Genomic DNA, 14,731 nt, shown 5'->3' on the forward strand with positions numbered 1-14,731 from the left:
AAATAAAAATTATAGAAACTCTGGGATTCAAGTTTCTTTTAGATAAGGTTAGAAAAAACAAAACTGGAAGTACCCTAGTGGCATAGAGAACTGAATTCCACATAGGGTTCTTACCCGATCCCAGACCTGTTAAGATTCACCCTTTTTAGAGGCCTTATTTAGGTCTGACTCTACGCTGGAGTCTTGCCTCGCAGAAATGATTAGAAGAGATCAGAGTTTTGGCTGTTGAATCCTGCTGCCTTTCTAGAGCTGGTGCTTAGAATTTACTGAAACTCAAAAGCAGATAAATCAGAAAAACGAAGTATGTATTAGAGGGTGTTAATTTTTAAATTTTCTATGAATCCAGTACTCACAGAGACATTCTATTTAGCAACTTGTTTTTTATTTCTGAAGATCCAGTAGTTGCTCCACAAGTGACAAAAAAAGAAGTAAATATAAACAGAATAAAATTTTCTCTAAACTACATTAAACTCTTTCTATAGCTTGAAATCTGTCTATATTTAGCTTTTTTTTTTTTTTGAGACAGAGAGTGCAGTGGCCGGATCTCAGCTCACTGCAAGCTCCGCCTCCCGGGTTCACGCCATTCTCCTGCCTCAGCCTCCCGAGTAGTTGGGACTACAGGCGCCCGCCACCGCGCCCAGCTAGTTTTTTGTATTTTTTAGTAGAGACGGGGTTTCACCGTGTTAGCGATCTCCTGACCTCGTGATCTGCCCATCTCGGCCTCCTAAAGTGCTAGGATTACAGGCTTGAGCCACCGCGCCCGGCCTATATTTAGCATTTATTCCATACAATTTTTTTAAAAAGTTGGTGACAGAGAAACAGAAGAAGAAATAAAAATGCTGGGCCCTTTATCTAAATCTTGGAAATTATTAAACCCTTAGTACCAGCTCCCAGGGTGTTATGAGAATTAAATCACATAATTTGTTATGCCCAGTACAGTGCTCTGTATCATACTCTCGAGCACATAGTACCTGCTTAATAAACATTGCATTAGTACATGTGTACATGTTCTTTTTTAAATACAGATTTATTCAGACATTGCTGCTTTCTGTTTCTTCTGTAAACTTTAAAGAGCCAGCAAAGAATATAAAACTTTAGGATGGAGACGGGTTGTCTTTATTTCTACCAGAAGTATTTGGTTGTGACAAGAATGCTGAGTGTAAGGGACCCTGTGCTGTGCCTGCTTCTCTAACTAATGCTAATAATGAGCCAAGGGGAAGCAACATCAGCATTGACAGGAAACTTGTTTAAAACATCCTTCATGGACCCTTTTCAAACTTGCAGAATCACATTCCACAAAGTGGGGTCAAAATTACCAAGTGATTTATAAGCTCATTAAAACTTTAGAGGCAATGCTCTCATTCATAAGAGTTAAGTTCCACCTTTGCACTAAAGGGTGGTCACAGGGCCTGTTCTGTTTGGGTTTAGTAGGGAGCGGTCAGTGTGGTGCATATTTCCATTACTGTAGCAGAAATTGCTGGTGCCTCTGGCAGGGGAGGGCACCTGAGGACAGGAAAGGAGAAACTTATATTTTTATCTTCATGAAGCAGCTCATTGTTCCTGAATCTCTTCTGTTTTAAAGGACAGAAATGGGTGGACTTTTTCTGTCTTTTTTTTTTTTTTTTTCCTGCCATTTGATGTCATGCTACCAGGTAAACACGTGGTGCTGACACTTTTAAGGACATACTCTCAAGATACAGGTATAATTTGTCCAGAGAATCTCATCTGAGAAGGAATTCCAGAGAAGCAGGAGAAAGAAAAAAAGTGGCTTTTCTGTCTCAGATCAAGACCTGTATTCACTCTGCCTCCTCGAATGCTATGCATTTAGTATTTACAAACATTTATTTCTCTACTTTTGGTTTTTTTTCCTAATGAGTTTGGTTTAAATACTTCTTAAAATTCTTATGATAGTCAAGGGTCTCTGTAAAATATTTCTTTTCTATAGCTTAGAGCCTCCTCTACATTTGCTACATCATAGCTTCTTATATGCCATGCAGGATTCTCAGCAATAATTTATGATCTGCAATATTAAAAGTGCTCCCTTTGTGGCTGTTGAACATGGAAAGATGTGGATACTCAAGATTTCTATTGGGGGAAACTGTGGTCCCTAGTAAAGATGGAAAACGTAATGTTGAGGCTCCATCTATGTGTTCCATTAGCTCTATGCCGAACAGGATTAAGGAAAAGCTTATTTAAATGGGATGGCAGTTATTAACCAGAAAGTTCTGGGGAAAAAAATTAAGATACCTGCTCTCTAGGGTGCTAAATGAAGCCTACTTAAAATTTCTAGTAAAAATTATAGAACATAGGAGTTATCTGTATTTTGAAGTTAGCATAAAACATGTTTCTTTATGGTTAAAATCAGAATTTTTTTTTTTTTTGAGACGGAGTCTTGCTCTGTCGCCCAGGCTGGAGTGCAGTGGCCTGATCTCAGCTCACTGTAAGCTCCGCCTCCCGGCTTTACGCCATTCTCCTGCCTCAGCCTCCCGAGTAGCTGGGACTACAGGCGCCCGCCACCTCGCCCGGCTAGTTTTTTGTATTTTTTAGTAGAGACGGGGTTTCACTGTGTTAGCCAGAATGGTCTCGATCTCCTGACCTCGTGATCCACCCGCCTCGGCCTCCCAAAGTGCTGGGATTACAGGCTTGAGCCACCGCGCCCGGCCTAAATTCAGAATTTTATTTACTTTCTTTCTTTTTTTTTTTTTTTGAGACGGAGCCTCGCTCTGTAGCCCAGGCTGGAGTGCAGTGGCCGGATCTCAGCTCACTGCAAGCTCCGCTTCCCGGGTTCACGCCATTCTCCGGCCTCAGCCTCCCAAGTAGCTGGGACTACAGGCGCTGCCACCTCGCCCAGCTATTTTTTGTATTTCTTAGTAAAGACGGGGTTTCACCGTGTTAGCCAGGATGGTCTCGATCTCCTGACCTCGTGATCCGCCCGTCTCGGCCTCCCAAAGTGCTGGGATTACAGGCTTGAGCCACCGCGCCGGGCCAGAATTTTATTTACTTTCTTTGGGAGGAATATTTCAGCCGTGATGCTGTGATGTGCATTAGTACATCATAAAAATTTGTCCTAGTGCAGTTAATGGTTAATGATTCACTTGGTGACATGGCTCTCTGATAGATTTTTTTACAATAGAGTTAATTATTTTTCTCTTCATTATTAAGTATTTTTTTTTATGCAGCTGATGTGCATAAAGCATCACATTTAATCTGGCAGCTGTCCTTTTTTCTCTTTTTTGCTACATACTTTTCTTTGGAAAATGAAGGTTCTTATCTTTGTTTACAGGCCAGAAAAACTGGGAAAAACACAGGCTCTTCCATTTATTGGATGTTTGACAAAATACCGTTCTTGGGCCAAAAACATTTGCATTAGAGATGAGCTCTTTAGAAATTCAAAAAGTCAGACTTTATGCCAGATCTTCTGGAATTTAAAAAAAAACCCCTGCACAACAGTTTTCAGCTTATTGTGTAGATTAAAATTTGAGAGGTACCTTCTAACCGAAGATGTCTTTTGCATCTGAAAAATATTCACAACTCATTCCATATGATGCAAATATAGCACTCAAAAATGTACATGTTCATGGCCTTAATTTTATACTCTATTATCTAGAAAAATATCATATATAAACTGATATTGTGGATCTTGTGCTGCTCTTTTTTCTCAGAGTTAGAGAATACATTAGAGAATATTTTTGTGTTTAAAAATATTTTATTGGATAATTTTAGGCAGTCCTATGAGTCAGAACCAGTTCTCTTTACTCTCTAATTTCACCTTAAGTCAAATTAAAAATTCCACTCATGGCTATTTAGTAAATATGTGTGTGTGTGTTTTTCAGGGACCATTGCAATTTAGAGATGTGGCCATAGAATTCTCTCTGGAGGAGTGGCATTGCCTGGACACTGCACAGCGGAATTTATATAGGGATGTGATGTTAGAGAACTACAGAAACCTGGTCTTCCTTGGTGAGGATAACTTGAGTACATAATTCATAATATACCCTAAAGATTTTATTTCTCTTTTTTGTAGAATGTTTTTTAGTCATTTATTCTTTGCATAAAAGAGTTTCAGATCCCCTTTTTCCAGAAAATCTTCTGAATTTGTTTATTTAGAAAATGATTTCTTCAACATGTTTAATCTTAATCCAAACTTTCCACATTCCTGAGTTGAGCTGTATTCTTCACTCCAAATTAGTGGTAATTCCAGAAATTCAGTGGCATAAAATATTGTTGCCCCACCTAAAAATCTAATTGCCACCACCAATTTTTGATTCAGTGGTACCAGATAGTAAAATTAAGAAACCTATAAATTGAAAGTATTTTCTAAATATTTAGAAATTCCTGTTATAAATATTATTTTGGTATTAATTTACTAGAATGTTTTGTGACATCTCTGCTGAGCACATTACTAGCTTGTAATTGGAGTATATGAGCAAGATTCATGTTATTTATTTTTAATAAAACAGGTATTGTTGTCTCTAAGCCAGACCTGGTTACCTGTCTGGAGCAAGGAAAAAAACCTATGGAGAGACATGAGATGATTGCCAAACCCCCAGGTAGGTGTGAGTGAAAATGAATACAACAGATGACACAGATAAGACGTCCCAATGTTAAAGAGAAAGCCAGTCTTTAAAATGTGATTCGGGAAGCTGTGTTCCAAAGGAAATAGTTCCTGGGCAGCTGTATTTTAATTTGGCTCCCACAAAAGGGCATCTTCTGTCTTATGCTTTTAAATTCTCTAAGAATTCTACTTCTCCTTTGGTGAGCTTCCTTCAAGTTCACAGTGAGAGCCAAAGTCCTCTTCATGGCATGTAAGAGACTGCGCAGGCAGCTTATGCCTGTACTCCCAGAACATTGGGAGGCGAAGGCAGGTGGATCAGATGAGGTCAGAAGTTTGCGCTTAGCCTGACCAACATGGTGATACTCCATCTCTGCTAAAAATACAAAAATTAGCTAGGCGTGGTGGCGGGTGCCTGTAATCCCAGCTACTTGGGAGGCTGAGTCAGGAGAATCACTTGAACCTGGGAGGTGGAGGTTGCAGTGAGCTGAGATCATGCCATTCCTCTCCAGCCTGGGCAACAGAGCAAGACTCCATCTCACCAAAAAATAAAATAAAGAAGAAGAAAGAGACTTCACAATCTGGCTGCTTTTCCATTGTTTTGGGGACACACAAATATCTGCATAATATTGAGAAACTAAAACTTTTTTTTAAGTCCTCTTTTTACATCAGGTCTGAAATGTGTGAGAGTAGTAGTTTCTGTTGCATTTTTTTTTGTTTATTTTTCTGCACAGTCCATTCTGTTTTTATTACTATAAAGTCTTCAAATATAGTTTGAAATTATAAGTATGATATTCTTCTGCTTTTTTCCTTTTCCTCAAGATTGCTTTGGCTATTCAAAGTTTATTTTAGTTTCATGTAAATTTTACAATTGAATTTTCCATTACTGTGAAAAAAATACTACTGCAATTTTGATAGGAAATGTATTGAATCTATAGATCACTTTGGCTAATATGGCACTTTATTATAATTTGTTCTTTCAATCCAAAGACATAAAATTTTTAAAAATTTATTTTGATCTTCCCTTTTTTCATTGATTTTTTTTAATTGTAAAGGTTTTTTACATCCTTGGTTAATTTTTTTCTCAGAAATGTATTATTTAATGCTATAGTAAATAAGATTTTTTCTCTATTTTATCAGATAGTTTAAGTGTATGAAACTGTAGCTGGGCGCAGTTTAAGTGTATTGAACCATAGACGGGGGCGGTCTCCCAAAGTACTAGATCACACCTGTAATCCCAGCACTTTGGGAGACTGAAGCGCGCTGATCACCTGAGGTCGGGAGTTTGAGACCAGCCTGACCAACATAGAGAAACCCTGTCTGTATTAAAAATAAAACAATTAACCGGGCATGGTGGTGCATGCCTATAATCCCAGCAACTCATGAGGCTGAGACAGGAGAATCGCTTGAACCTAGAAGGCTGAGGTTGCAGTGAGCTGAGATCACACCATTGCACTTCAGGCTGGACAAAAGAGCTAGACTCCTTCTCCAAAAAAAAAAAAAAAGGTGTTCGAAACCATACATATACTTGTATGTTAATTTTATATTTTGCTAATTTACTGACTGTATTTATTAGATAGGGTTTAATGTACCATTTATGATTTTTTAAATATATGATTGTATGATGTACAAACAGCAACTTTTTGCTTTTTTTTTTTTCAATTTCAATGGTTTTTTTTTTTTAATTTCTTTGACTAATTCTTCTGCTACATACTTCCAGTGCTACATTAAAATAGAAGCATTGGCCAGGCTCCCTGGCTCACACCTGTAATCCAGGCACGTTGAGAGGCCAAGGCAGGTGGATCACCTGAGGTCAGGAGTTCGAGACAAGCCTGACCAATATGATGAAACCCCGTGTCTACTAAAAATACAAAAATTAGCCGAGTGTGGTGACATGCACCTGTAACCCCAGCTCCTTGGGAGGCTAAGACAGGAGAATCACTTGAATCTGGGAGGCAGAGGTTGCAGTGAGCTGGAACCATTGCATTCCAGCCTGGGCAACAAGAGCGAAACTCCATCTCAATTAAAAAAAAAAAAAAAAAGAAGCATCGACAATGGGCACAATATAGTTTTGTATTGGTATGTAAATTTGATGGAGCAAACACCTCTTCAAGTTTTCATAAACTGATTTTAGAAGGTAAAGATCTTCTTTTGGGCCGGGCGCGGTGGCTCAAGCCTGTAATCCCAGCACTTTGGGAGGCCGAGACGGGCGGATCACGAGGTCAGGAGATCGAGACCATCCTGGTTAACACGGTGAAACCCCGTCTCTACTAAAAAATACAAAAAACTAGCCGGGCGAGGTGGCGGATGCCTGTAGTCCCAGCTACTCGGGAGGCGGAGGCAGGAGAATGGCGTGAACCTGGGAGGCGGAGCTTGCAGTGAGCTGAGATCCGGCCACTGCACTCCAGCCTGGGTGACAGCGCGAGACTCCGTCTCAAAAAAAAAAAAAAAAAAAAAAAAAAGATCTTCTTTTATTGGGCCCTTAGGGTGATGAGATACACTGTGAATTTTTAGTGAAAAGGGGTTGTAGCTTGGTCACAAGACTGCTGGGTCTGCACTAGGGCCCACCTTTAGTTGGCTTGGTACAGGGGCTTGGGTAGTTGTGATTCCCATTTTATTTTTGGACAGACTGAATATCCTTTCAGGTTCAAGCAATTCTCATGTCTCAGCTTTGCAAGGAGCTGGGATTACAGGAGTGAGTCACTGTGCCTGGCCTTAGTGTAGGTTTCTTAACATCAGTTTATTGTGTCTTGGTTTTACTTTTATATTATAATTTTAGAAAATTTGCAATTCTGTTTGTACATTTAAGTCAAGTTGAGGTTTAATTAAGAGATAAATTGCTGGGCCCGGTGGCTCACGCCTGTAATCCCAACACTTTGAGAGGCTGAGGCAGGTGGATCATGAGGTCAGGAGTTTGAGACTGGCCTGGCCAACATAGTGAAACCCTATCTCTACTAAAAATACAAAAAAATTAGCCAGGTGTGGTGGTGGGTGCCTGTAATCCCAGCTACTTGGGAGGCTGAGGCAGGAGAATCACTTGAACTCAGGAGGCAGAGGTTGCAGTGAGCTGAGATCACACCATTGCACTCCAGCCTGGGCAACAGTGCGAGACTCTGTCTCAAAATAAATAAATAAATAAATAAATAAATAAAATAAATTATGCATGTTTATTACAATCAGATTACATATGTATGCGTGTTTATCTATAAATATGACACCAATTTTAGTTGTGGCTTCTCTTATATTCTTTCTTAGCTGATTTTCGATGGTAGTTTTAAGTGAGCAGTCATTGAGATAGTTTTATTTTTTCCATGTGTTTAATGATGAATATAAGGCTGGGCGCGGTGGCTCAAGCCTGTAATCCCAGCACTTTGGGAGGCCGAGACGGGTGGATCACGAGGTCAGGAGATCGAGACCATCCTGGCTAACACGGTGAAACCCTGTCTCTACTAAAAAATACAAAAAACTAGCCGGGCGAGGTGGCGGGCGCCTGTAGTCCCAACTACTCGGGAGGCTGAGGCAGGAGAATGGCATGAACCCGGGAGGCGGAGCTTGCAGTGATCTGAGATCCGGCCACTGCACTCCAGCCTGGGCGGCAGAGCGAGACTCCGTCTCAAAAAAAAAAAAAAAAAAGATGAATATATACTTCCTTTTGTGAGAAAAACACTTTTGTGATTTGAAGGTAATTTTCAACAGGATTTATAATTCTGTATTTGTTTCAGTTTTTCTTTACAAAATTGTTTTAAAAACACATAACATAAAATTTACTGTCTTAAATCTATTGAAGTGTACATTTCAGGGCCAGGCGTGGTTGTGGCTCTCATCTGTAATCTCAGGATTTTGTGATGCCAAGGCAGGAGGATCCTTGGAGCCCAAAAGTTTGAGAGCAGCCTGGGGAACATATGGAGACCCCTCTCTATAAAAAAAATTAATAATAGCCAAGCATGGTGGTATGCAGCCGTGGTCCCGGGTACTTGGGAGATTGAGAGGGAGTCAAATTTGTGCCACTACACTGCAGAGTAAGATCCTGTCTCAAAAAAAGTGTTGTTCATTTCAGGCATGTTAAGTATATTCACATTGTTATGCAAAAGACTTCTAGAAACTTTACATCTTATAAAACTAAAACTTAATTCCATTAAGTAACAGCTGCTCATTTTACCCTCTCCCCAGCCCTTGACAGACAAACCTTCAACTTTCTGTTTTTATGATTTTTGACTACTTATGCTACCTCATATAGCTGGGCGCAGTGGCTTATGCCTGTAATCCTGGCACTTTGGGAGGCCGAAGCAGTCGGATCACCTGAGATCAGGAGTTTGAGACCAGCCTGACCAACATGGAGAAACCCTGTCTTACCAAAAATACAAAAATATTAGCCGGGCATATGGCACATGCCTATAATCCCAGCTCCTTGGGAGGCTGAGACAGGAGAATCACTGGAACCTGGGAGGTGGAGGTTGTGGTGAGCCGAGATTGTGCCATTGCACTCCAGTCTGGTCAACAAGAGTGAAACTCCATCTCAAAAAAAAAAAAAAAAAAAAACCAACATAAAAATACCTCATATAAGTGGAATCATAATTTTGTTACTGGTTTAATTCAGGTGACATATTTTCAATGTTCATCTTAAAATGTGACAAGATTGTTCTTTTTAAAGTGGAATAATATTCCATCATATGTATATGTTACATTTTTTGGTATGTTTATAAATCGAGAGACATCTGGGTTGCTTCAGCCTTTTGACTTTTGTGCATCCTGGTACAATAAACATGGATTTTCGAATGTGTCTTCCAGGTCCTGTGTTACACATTTTGTTTCTTTTGTTGTTTGTTATTTTTATTTTTATTTTTTTGAGATGGAGTCTCATGCTGTCACCCAGGCTGGAGTGTAGTCATGTGATCTCGGCTCACTGCAACCTCTGCCTTTTGAGTTCAAGCAATTCTCCTACCTCAGCCTCCCAAGTTCCTGGGATTACGTGCACGTGACATCACCCATCTAGTTTTTGCATTTTTAGTAGACACAGTGTTTCACTATGTTGGCCAGGCTGATTTTGAACTTCTGACCTCATTTGATCTGCCCACCTAGGTCTCCCAATGTGCTATGATTACAGGCTTGAGCCACTGTGCCTGGCTTGTGTTACGTATTTTGGATATAGATTTATAAATGAGGAACATTTATAACATTTTAAAATAATGGCTGCAAAGTTATTTTCCACCAGCAGTCAATGTGGGTTTCATTTTTATTGCATCATCAACAGATTTGGTGTATTTAAAAAAAATTAGGCCAGGCGTGGTGGCTCAAGCCTGTAATCCCAGCACTTTGGGAGGCTGAGACGTGCAGATCACGAGGTCAGGAGATCAAGACCATCCTGGCTAACATGGTGAAACCCTGTCTCTACTAAAAAAATAAAAAAAACTAGCTGGGCGAGGTAGCGGATGCCTGTAGTCCCGCTACTCTGGAGGCTGAGGCAGGAGAATGGCACAAACCCAGGAGGCGGAGCTTGCAGTGAGCTGAGATCTGGCCACTGCACCCCAGCCTGGGCGACAGAGCAAGACTCCGTCTCAAAAAAAAAAAAAAAAAAATTATAGTGGCCATTCTAATGGGTGTGAGGTGATTTTGTATGTTATCATGTTTCTTTTTTTCATTTCTCTACAAATTAGTAATTTTGTGTGTCATTTCAAGTGCATTTTTCCATTTGTGTATTTTTTTGAGAAAAGTTTTGTTTCTCCATTTCTAAATCAAGTTATTCAACTTTACTGTTTAAAGAGTCTTTTTATATATATATATATATATATATATATTTTTTTTTTTTTTTTTTTTTTTTTTTTTGAGACGGAGTCTCGCTCTGCCGCCCAGGCTGGAGTGCAATGGCACGATCTCGGCTCACTGCAAGCTCCGCCTCCCAGGTTTACACCATTCTCCTGCCTCAGCCTCCCGATTTATATATTTTGAATACTAACTCCTCTAACAAGTAATATGCAAATATTTTCAGCCACTTTCTAAGGAACGTTGTCACTCTTGAAATCTTTTCTTTCAGAAATTTTGAAGTATAGTGTAAACTTTTCTGTTCTTTTATTTGTTGCTCATACATTTAATGTTGTATCTAAGAAAATGGTGCCAAGACCAATGTCATGTCTTTTTTTTTTTTTTTTTTTTTTTTTTGAGACGGAGTCTCGCTCTGTCGCCCAGGCTGGAGTGCAGTGGCCGGATCTCAGCTCACTGCAAGCTCCGCCTCCCGGGTTCACGCCATTCTCCTGCCTCAGCCTCCCGAGTAGCTGGGACTACAGGCGCCCACCACCTCGCCCGGCTAGTTTTTTGTATTTTTAGTAGAGACGGGGTTTCACCATATTAGCCAGGATGGTCTCGATCTCCTGACCTCGTGATCCGCCCGTCTCGGCCTCCCAAAGTGCTGGGATTACAGGCTTGAGCCACCGCACCCGGCCTTGTCATGTCTTTTTTTGTGTGTTTTTTCTTTTCTTTTTTTTTGAGACAGAGTCTCGCTCTGTCCCCCTGGCTGGAGTGCAGTGGCTCGATCTCGGCTCACCGCAAGCTCCGCCTCCCGAGTTCACGCCATTCTCCTGCCTCAGCCTCCCGAGTAAGCTGGGACTACAGGCGCCCGCCACTTCGCCCGGCTAATTTTTTTCTATTTTTAGTAGAGACAGGGTTTCACCGTGTGAACCAGGATGGTCTCGATTTCCTGACCTCATGATTCGCCCACCTCGGCCTCCCAAAGTGCTGGGATTACAGGCGTGAGCCAGGGCGCCCGGCTTTTTTTTAAGTATTTTTTCTAAAAGATTTGTTAGTTCATTTTGTCTAAGTATTTTATTTAAAAAATATTTTTGTATCATTCAAGGAAATAATCCAACTTTATTTTATCAGTGTTGATACTGTAGCTTTTAACCATTGGTTGTATTGACAAATTTGAACAATGAAATTTTTTGACCCCTGAGCAAGAATATGTTTAAGAGTGTGTTTTATATTCACATCTTTTTGAATTTGCCATCTGACTTTTTCTTCTAATTCCTAGTTTCGTTCAGTTTTTGTTAGAAAGCACAGTGTGAGGCCCCGCCCAGCTGGGCGCAGGCGGGTGGCATCGCCTGTAAGAGCTCCCGGGTGTTTTGGGGACTGTGGGCCGAGCGCACTGACCTGGTGCGCATGTCCCGGGCGGTGACGCCGGCGCCCGGCTCCATGTGTGCGGCCCCGGGGCGCATTATCTGGCCGGTGTTGCTGGCGGGCCAGCAGACAGGCTGAGTGAGCACAGATGAGCGAGCTTGGCGGACCTGGGCGGCCCCACAGGCGGAACAAGCACGCGTGGCCCAGCGCCCCCGGCTCCAACACTGCCCGGCCCCGCGGGCGACCCCGGACCCGCAGCCCCACTAACCCGCGCGCTGCCCAGGGCCTGGCCGACCCACGGCCCGGTTGGTCAGCACGTCGTCTGAAGTAGGTAGCCTTTTGACGTCACTGTGGCCATGACCAACTGGTAGGACCAGCACCCCATACCGCGAAGCCAGTTCAGAATGACCCAAGAAGCATGCCAAAAACGGAGTCAGAAACGAGCGCTTGAACTGGACCCAACAGAGGACGATGTGGAGAGCAAGAAAATAAAAATGGAGAGAAGATTGTTGGCTTCAGATTTAAACACTGACAGAGACATAAGGGTGACACCTGAGCCGGGAGCGGGTCCAGCCCAAGGATTGCTGAGGGCAACAGGGGCCACGACGGTGGCCATGGGCAGAGGCGAAGGTCTGGTGGGCGATGGACCCGTGGACATGCCCTCCTCACACAGTGACATGAAATCTGAGAGAAGACCCCCCTTACCCGATGTGATTGTACTCTCCCACAACGAGCAGCCCTCCAGCCCGAGAGAGAACGGGCTGATCACGGTGGCCTTGAAGGAGACTAGCACCGAGGCTCTCATGAAAAGCAACCCGAAATAACGAGAAAGGATGTTCAAGCAGCTGAAAGAAGAGTTGAGGTTAGAAGAAGCAAAACTCGTTTTGTTGAAAAAGTTGCGGACGAGTCAAATAGGAAAGGAAGCCACCGCCCAGAAGCCCGCAGGTTGTGTCTGGAGCGCCGTGACCACCCCTCCGCTGCTTGTTCGGGGCACCCAGAACATTCCTGCTGGCAAGCCGTCACTCCAGATCTCTTCAGCTTGGATGCCTGTCAGTGTCATACCCCCGCCCCTGGTCCGAGGTGGGCAGCAGGCGTCCTTGAAGCTGGGGCCGCAGGCGAACTCGCAGGTCATCATACCCCCGCTCGTCAGGGGGGCCCAGCAAATCCATAGCATTATGCAACATTCCAGCACAGGCCCACCTCCCCTCCTGGCCCCCCAGGCATCGGTGCCCAGTGTGCAGATTCAGGGACAGAGGATCGTCCAGCAGGGCCTTATCCGCGTTGCCAGTGTTCCCAACACCAGCCTGCTCGTCAACATCCCACAGCACACCCCAGCATCACTGAAGGGGACGACAGCTTCCTACGCTCAGGCCAACTCCACCCCCACTAGCGTGGCCTCTGTGGTCACCTCCGCCGAGTCTCCAGCAAGCCGACAGGCGGCCGCCAAGCTGGCGCTGCGCAAACGGCTGGAGAAGACGCTACTCGAGATCCCCCAACCCGAGCCCCCAGCCCCGGAGATGAACTTTCTGCCCAGCGCCCCCAACAGTGAGTTCATCTACCTGGTCAGCCTGGAGGAGGTGGTGCAGAACCTACTGGAGACACAAGCGGGCAGGATGTTGGCCGCCACTGTGCTGTCCCAGGAGCCCTACATGTGTGCACACTGCAAGATGGACTTCACGTGCCACTGGCGGGAGGAGAAGAGCGGCGCCATCATGTGTGAGAACTGCATGACGACCAACCAGAAGAAGGCGCTCAAGGTGGAGCACACCAGCTGGCTGAAGGCCGCCTTCGTGAAGGCGCTGCAGCAGGAGCAGGAGATTGAGCAGCAGCTCCTGCAGCAGGGCGCAGCCTCTGCTGCACAAGCCAAGGCCGAGGCCGCGCCGCCCCACATCCCACACTGAAGCAGGTCATAAAACTCTGGCGTAGGTTGGCCTTCCGCTCAGGAGAGGCCTGCGACTAGAGTAACGGGGCTGTGCTACAGGCCTTTAGCCTGCTGTCCCAGGGTTCGGCCATGACGCCCCGAGGTGTCCTGCACACGTTCAGTCAGTCACCCAAACTGCAGAACTCAGCCTTGGCCACAGCCCTGGTCAGCAGGACCGGCAGACATTCCGAATGAACCTGTCAAGGGCAGCAGCACCTCCAACTGGAAGAAGACGCTCCTCAGCACAGGCGGGACCCTTGCGTTTGTCAGCCCAAGCCTGGCGGTGCACAAGAGCTCCTCGGCCGTGGACCGCCAGCGAGAGTACCTCCTGGACATGATCCCACCCCGCTCCATCCCCCAGTCAGCCACGTGGAAATAGTGTGAGCCAGGCCCCGTGGAAGACGGGCTCCCTCCTTCCCCACCTGGCCCCCAGTCTAGAAGGACCCACTGTACCACCCTCCGCTGGCTCGGGAAGACACCGTGCCCGTCCCAAGAGCAAGCACCGGCCGTGCTGCAGAGGCGAGACCTCAATTCTTGGCTGCAAAGTTTCATCAGGGCTGGGGGGCTGGTGTCGCCTCATAGGCGGACAAGGATCATCGCTGGGGAACCTTTCCCGTGGGCTTTCTTCCTTTCTCTCTTTGCCTTTAGTTTGCCCGACACCAGCAGAAAAGTGGACCTTGGGGGTTGGTTCTGCTCCCGGCCCCCTTGTTCGGCCCCTGCCGGCACACGGGCGGCTCACCCTGGACACTGTGATGCGCATGGGCAAGGCCAGCGCCCGGGGCTTCTGAACCGAGCGGGGCATTTCGTTTTGTTTTTGCTTTTCCCCGTCTTAGGCTCCCGATCTTTGACTGCCTTCCCATGGCGATCTGTAAGTTGAAAGATTTTTTTTTTTTTTAAATCACCTCATAATGATGGAGTTAAAAGTAAACCATGCAGACCCTGGGGTCTTTGTTGTGCGCTGCGCCGTCCCGCTGGCCTTGTGCCCTGGAGGGTGGGCGGCTTATGGTGCCATACCCCCTGGCAGGGATGGCCAGTCAGCCCCAGTGACTGACGGACAGATGCAGGATGACAGAGGCAACCCTCGCTCCGGCTGAACGCCTCCACTGCTGCTTGTTCTGGAGACCCCCGCCCCCGGACCTCCCAGACTTAGA

At 44.7% G+C, this 14,731-nt stretch overlaps 1 protein-coding gene and 1 pseudogene across 5 annotated transcripts in view; both read left to right on the forward strand.

The window, feature by feature from the left end:
- Positions 1 to 14,731, forward strand: part of ZNF253 (zinc finger protein 253) — a 41,820-nt gene that overhangs the window by 16,453 nt on the left and 10,636 nt on the right. For 3 of the 4 annotated variants that reach the window (XR_013409294.1, XR_013409295.1, XM_015123417.3), the window contains exons 2-3: positions 3,834 to 3,960; positions 4,461 to 4,550. The exons of the other annotated variant lie outside the window; for it this stretch is intronic. Coding sequence is in view for 1 of the 3 variants with exons in the window: in XM_015123417.3 (XP_014978903.3) it covers positions 3,834 to 3,960; positions 4,461 to 4,550 (217 nt within the window). In the remaining 2 variants the exon portion in view is untranslated. The remainder of the gene's footprint in view (positions 1 to 3,833; positions 3,961 to 4,460; positions 4,551 to 14,731) is intronic. 4 annotated transcript variants of the gene reach the window in all.
- LOC719895 (transcriptional repressor p66-alpha-like) lies at positions 11,769 to 14,091 on the forward strand (annotated as a pseudogene). The gene is made up of 2 exons (XR_013409292.1): positions 11,769 to 13,565; positions 13,641 to 14,091. The product of XR_013409292.1 is annotated as a transcriptional repressor p66-alpha-like (transcript).

This window comes from Macaca mulatta, chromosome 19, assembly GCF_049350105.2.
Source record: "Macaca mulatta isolate MMU2019108-1 chromosome 19, T2T-MMU8v2.0, whole genome shotgun sequence".
NCBI classification, from domain to species: domain Eukaryota; kingdom Metazoa; phylum Chordata; class Mammalia; order Primates; family Cercopithecidae; genus Macaca; species Macaca mulatta.